Genomic DNA, 5,827 nt, shown 5'->3' with positions numbered 1-5,827 from the left:
ATACAGTAGAGCGTCGTTTATCCGAAAGCTGGTTATCCGAAACGTCTGTTATCCGAAAGCATTCCAGTCGGCAAATTTAAATTTTCGCTAGTGCTGTGGCGCTGCAATCTTCGGCTATTTCTCGGGCTACTCAAATATTTTACGTTTTTGATACTAAATTAACTTCTGAAGTATAATTTTTTATTCTTTTTATATTTTTCAATATATTTATTTTGTTTGTACAAAATAAAAAAATAATTTTTAACGATACAATAGTCTTTGTTAGGCTTAACATCGACGAAAATTCAACGCGAAGCGACACGCAACAGAGAAAAATTTCGACATCGGATAAGTTAAACTATTTTTTCGTACGTAATTGGTTATCCGAAATATCAGTTATCTGGACAACCCCAGTCCCCAATTGATTCGGAAAATCGACGCTTTACTGTATATTTATTTTGTTCGTACAAAATAAAAAAATAATTTTTAACGATACAATAGTCTTCGTTAGGCTTAACATCGAAGAAAATTCAACGCGAAGCGACACGCAACTGAGAAAAATGTCAAGATAAGATAAATTAATATATTTTTCGTGCATAATCTGTTATCCGAAACACCGATCTTCCGAACAACTCCAGTCCCCAATTGATTCGGATAATCGACGCTCTACTGTAATTATAAAAAGTTTGTATTTCAGATTTGGATTTGTATTCCTGTGTCTTTCTGTATCACCTTGTTAACATTGTACGGAATAATGAAGAAAGAAACTGAGTTTAGCAAGAAGGAAATGCCAAAATTTTCCACCTTATTTTGGATTATATTGAGAAACTTTTTTCGACAAGGTGGGTATTATTACACTGTACATGACGTCAATTTTCATAAACCGAATATTTCACAAAAATAATGTGTACAAGAATGGTAATAAAATGATTTTTGTAAGTAATGAATTATAATATAATTTTTAATACCGTGTAATAATAATTTTTGTTTTAAGTATGTTTACATTTGATATTTTATAAGTTCTTTCAGGGCATTTCTACGCCTGCTTAAATATGATACTTCCAAAAATTATGTATTTTTATTAAATAAAAAATCGATAGTTGGGTAAACTAAAATACGGTAGAGCGTCGATTATCCGAAAGTCAATTACCCGAAAGAATTTCAGTCGGCAAATTTAAATTTTCGCCAGTGCTGTGCTGTGGCGCTTCAATCTTTGGCTATGTCTTGGGCTACTCAAATATTTTACGTTTTTGATACTAAATTAACTTCTGAAGTATAATTTTTTATTTTGTTTATATAGTTTTCAATATATTTATTTTCTTCGTACAAAATAAAAAAATAATTTTTAATGATACAATAGTCTTCGTTCGGCTTAACATCGACGAAAATTCAACGCGAAGCGACACGCAACGGAAAAAATTTCAACATGGGATAGGTTAATATATTTTTTCGTATAATCGGTTATCCGAATCATCGATTTTTCCCCTGAACAACCCCATTCACGAATTGATTCGGATAATCGACGCTCTACTGTATTTTCATTTCTCTTGTAAAATTTTAACTGCTAATTTCTGTTTTCAAATATTTTTATTTTCCAGATACAGATGTGGATCGTTATTTTCTCATGACGTTTCGTATCCTAATTGGCTGTTGGATGCTGATTGCATTTGTCCTGACATCTGCATACGTCGGCACTTTGCCATCGTTCATGGTTAATCCTGGAACTGAAACCATTCCTCATACATTTCAAGAATTAGTTCAGTCAGTGAAAGCGGGACGATATAATATCACTTTCTTCTTTTCAAGCGATGAATGTCGTTATTTTGATCGATGTCCAGTGAACGTATGTATCATATATATATGTATGTATTTTTAAATACTGTATTCAAATATGTATTGAGGAAGGATCAAAACGGTTAATCAGAGTCGATGTCATAAATAAACTAGCAGAATCTAACATACAGAAATATTGTAGCTTTGAATACCTTATAAATGTAATTCACATTTGAAATGAGTATAATAATTAAATAATTATAATTAAATATGTTTCTATATAATTTTTTAAACCTTATAATGTGTCGTTATCGTACATTACTTTCTGTACAAAAATATTAAATCTGTCTATATATTTTAATTCAATTTTTTAATGACATGTTTGTAGGTTCTAATACCAAGGCCAAGAATGAAAAACGATATAATTGAAATCTTTTATGAAAATGTCAAGAAGTATGACGAGAGAGATCGAAAACCAATTAAAAAAGTAGTTAGTGGCACTCACGCCGTACTAGCGACAAGACAGGTAATTGAATCGAGCTTTACCAGACAAGAAAAACAAGAGGTCTTCATTTCAGAAGATATACTTTTTACGAAATTCCAGTACATAGAAATGGATTTAGCGAAAGTTAATTACGCTGTTGAAATCGCTAAAACGTAAGTATGAAAAATGTGTTTCTTATTAATCACAATTGGTAGATAATGCCACTGAACATTGGTAGTTACGGTCTGCTTGTGAAAAAAATCGACTAACGATTAACGTTAAACGTGACTTGTTTCATCTAAACAAATAATCACACTTTTTTTTTATGGTAATAGCGCTTTAGCTTAATGTACACTATATGGTAATACACGGTGTTTATTTTATTTTCTCCCACTACAACTTTTCTGTTGTGTTGATTGTTTATACCGTATGATAACTGTAAATAATTAATAATTCAACTGTGATTCTGCAAAAAAGTAAATACAGTAGAGCCTCGATTATCCGACTCAATTGGGGACTGGGGTTGGTCGGATAATTAAAAAGTCGGATTAACCGAAAAGTATGAAAAAATCCATTATTAGTGTAGTATATTATTATATCCCATGTAATTAGTATATTAGTATATCGCTATTAACCTACTTCGTGTTGAATTTTCATCGATGTTAAGCCTAACAAAAATTTTTTAAAATAATAATCGTCGCTATTGTATCGTTAAAAATTAGAAAATTAAGCCTCGTTTAAATACTGGCTCTCTTTCATGGTCAAATGAGTGGTGCCAGCTAAAACACGTAAAAATAATATCAAAGTAGCCAAGACATAGCCAAATATTGTAGCGCCACATCACTAGCGGACATTTGAAATTTGCCGACTAGGATGGTCGGTTAACCGAGGTGTCGGTTAATCGGGGGTCAGATAATCGAGGCTCTACTGTACCACTATAATATGAATAATATATTGTAGGTCTACACAAGTATGGTTTTTTCCAATTCTCATTTGCAATTCGTGCATATAACATGAAAGAAGAAACATAAAATTTGTGTTGTTTCTATAATCACATCAGTTTATATTAGAAGTTTGCAAGAGCCGCATAATGAAACTATTTAGGTTGCTTACATTTAAATAGCCAAAGACAAATGTAGAATTAAAACCAAGTAGCGAGTTATTTCAGCTAACACCCTAATGCACTCTGATAGATTTATTAGGTCATGCTATAAATTATTTTAAATAAGACTACGTTTATAGACATAATACGTATCCATTATATAATGCTACATGTTTAAATTTTATATATATTTTTTTCTGCGTTTGTTCTAATCAATGCACACCTGTTTCATTTTTTAAATATTTATCAGTAATCTAAAACTTCGAATATAACAAAAAAACACCGTTTTTAAAGATAGCTATTGTTACTGTGTCGCGGGTGAACTAACCTAGGCTTGTTTTGTTTATAGGTTAAGAAAGTTTTGTCAAGGTTCTACACTCATTTTCAAGGTAAGGTGACAAATAAAATAATACACTAAGAAACAATGAATTCTGTGCACAAAAACAAAACTACAGTAAACAGGAATACAAGAAACATAAATACCGATTTTATCAGAACGAAAATGCAGAAACAGATCACATTAGAATAAAGTGTATGCCAGATTAGCACACGTGTATTGAATTTATAGAGTCATTGTTTATTTTTGCACAATATAACTTAAATTAGCAAAAAGAAATTAAGAATTCAAAATTTGCTAGTAACATATTAATTAATAACATGACATGCAATATGTTTCTTCATTGCACTTCCTGATCCAATTCGTATAATTGCAATGGTAACAATATACAATCACTAGCAAAATTAAGTAGAAATTTTTTCACTGCTACAAATATAAAATGGGGGTTTTAGTTTTTAGCAGTATCACGTAATAAAACTAGAATTTGCAGTGATCATGGAGGAACACGCTAGATGTTTAATGCGATTCAAATGTGTTATGTAATCATACTTTCGAACCACAGGAAATTATCAGTTTTATGGTGGAATCGATCTTGTATTAGAGGCTTCTTATTTATTTCACTATGCCAAACGTTACAGGACATCCTTTCAGTGAAAGCACAATAAAAAATATTTTATATAAGACTTAATTTTTTACGTGTAAGAAAAGTTTTCAAAAGACTCGTTATTGTATAGTCTTAAACTGTATAATAACTAGGAATTTTATCATTTTCGAGTTTGTTTTGTGACGAAAATACCCAACAAATCTTCTGCTTTTCCTTGTTTTTTTTTTGTTTAATGCTTTCATTCAATAAGCAATGTAAATGAAGAGTACATCAAATTTAACAATTTCATTGGCAAAATAGTATTTGAATAATTTAAGTAACTAAAATATCTATTATATAAGTCAAGTAACTTACTCAATATATAAAGAAGTTTAATAGTATATATTTATATTTAATAGGGTAAATCTTATTGAACAAAGTGGATTACCTGAGACAATTCACAGAAACATTNTTCTCCCTCTACAACTTTTCTGTTGTGTTGATTGTTTATAGCATATAATAACTGTAAATAATTAATTAATTCAATTGTGATTCTGCAAAAAAAGTAAATACAGTGGAGCCTCGATTATCCGACTCAATTGGGGACTGGGATTGGTCGGTTAATTGAAAAGTCGGATAACCGAAAAGTATGAAAAAATCCATTATAAGTGTAGTATATTATTATATCCCATGTAATTTGTATATTAGTATATTAGTATATCGCTATTAACCTACTTCGCGTTGAATTTTCATCCATGTTAAACCTAACAAAAATTTTTTAAAATAATAATCGTCGCTATTGTATCGTTAAAAATTAGAAAATTAAGCCTGGTTTAAATACTGGCTCCTTTTCATGGTCGAATGAGTGTTGCCAGCTAAAACACGTAAAAACAATATTAAAGTAGCCAAGACATAGCCAAATATTATAGCGCCACATTACTAGCGAACATTTGAAATTTTCCGACTAGGACGGTCGGTTAACCGAGGTGTCGGTTAATCGGAGGTTCGGATAATCGAGGATCTACTGTATAGAAAGTGAAAAATTTGAATTTGTTGTTTACTACAAATTGTTTATTGCTTAACAAACTAAGTATATAATTTATAACAATCGTATGAATAGGATTTATCAAGAATACTCTTTTACAGGGTAATATGATCTGCTAATTTCTGTTTTCAAATATTTTTATTTTCCAGATACAGATGTGGATCGTTATTTTCTCATGACGTTTCGTATCCTAATTGGCTGTTGGATCCTGATTGCATTTGTCCTGACATCTGCATATGTCGGCACTTTGCCATCGTTCATGGTTAATCCTGGAACTGAAACCATTCCTCAAACATTCCAAGAATTGATTCAGTCAGTGAAAGCGGAACGATATAATATCACTTTCTTCTTTTCAAGCGATGAATGTCGTTATTTTGATCGATGTCCAGTGAACGTATGTATCATTTTATTAAAGATTATACAGTTTTAGTTATTACCAATACAGTAGACTCTCGAAAACTCGGCACTCGATAACCCGGCACTCCGGATAACTCGGCCACACCCTGGCAGGTCAAAAAAATCCT

At 31.1% G+C, this 5,827-nt stretch overlaps 1 protein-coding gene across 1 annotated transcript in view; it reads left to right on the top strand.

Moving 5' to 3' along the window:
- LOC111615414 overlaps positions 1-5,570 on the top strand; it is a 40,119-nt gene extending 34,549 nt beyond the window's left edge. The window contains exons 12-14 of the mRNA XM_023356829.1: positions 1,578-1,822; positions 2,141-2,409; positions 5,453-5,570. Coding sequence (XP_023212597.1) covers positions 1,578-1,822; positions 2,141-2,409; positions 5,453-5,570 — 632 coding nt within the window. The remainder of the gene's footprint in view (positions 1-1,577; positions 1,823-2,140; positions 2,410-5,452) is intronic.
- Positions 5,571-5,827: the final 257 nt, after the last annotated feature.

This window comes from Centruroides sculpturatus, unplaced genomic scaffold, assembly GCF_000671375.1.
Source record: "Centruroides sculpturatus isolate CEXI.00-Female unplaced genomic scaffold, Cexi_2.0 scaffold1746, whole genome shotgun sequence".
Lineage (NCBI taxonomy): Eukaryota > Metazoa > Arthropoda > Arachnida > Scorpiones > Buthidae > Centruroides > Centruroides sculpturatus.
The sequence above is the reverse complement of the archived record's forward strand: the minus strand, read 5'-3'. Positions and strand labels throughout refer to the sequence as shown.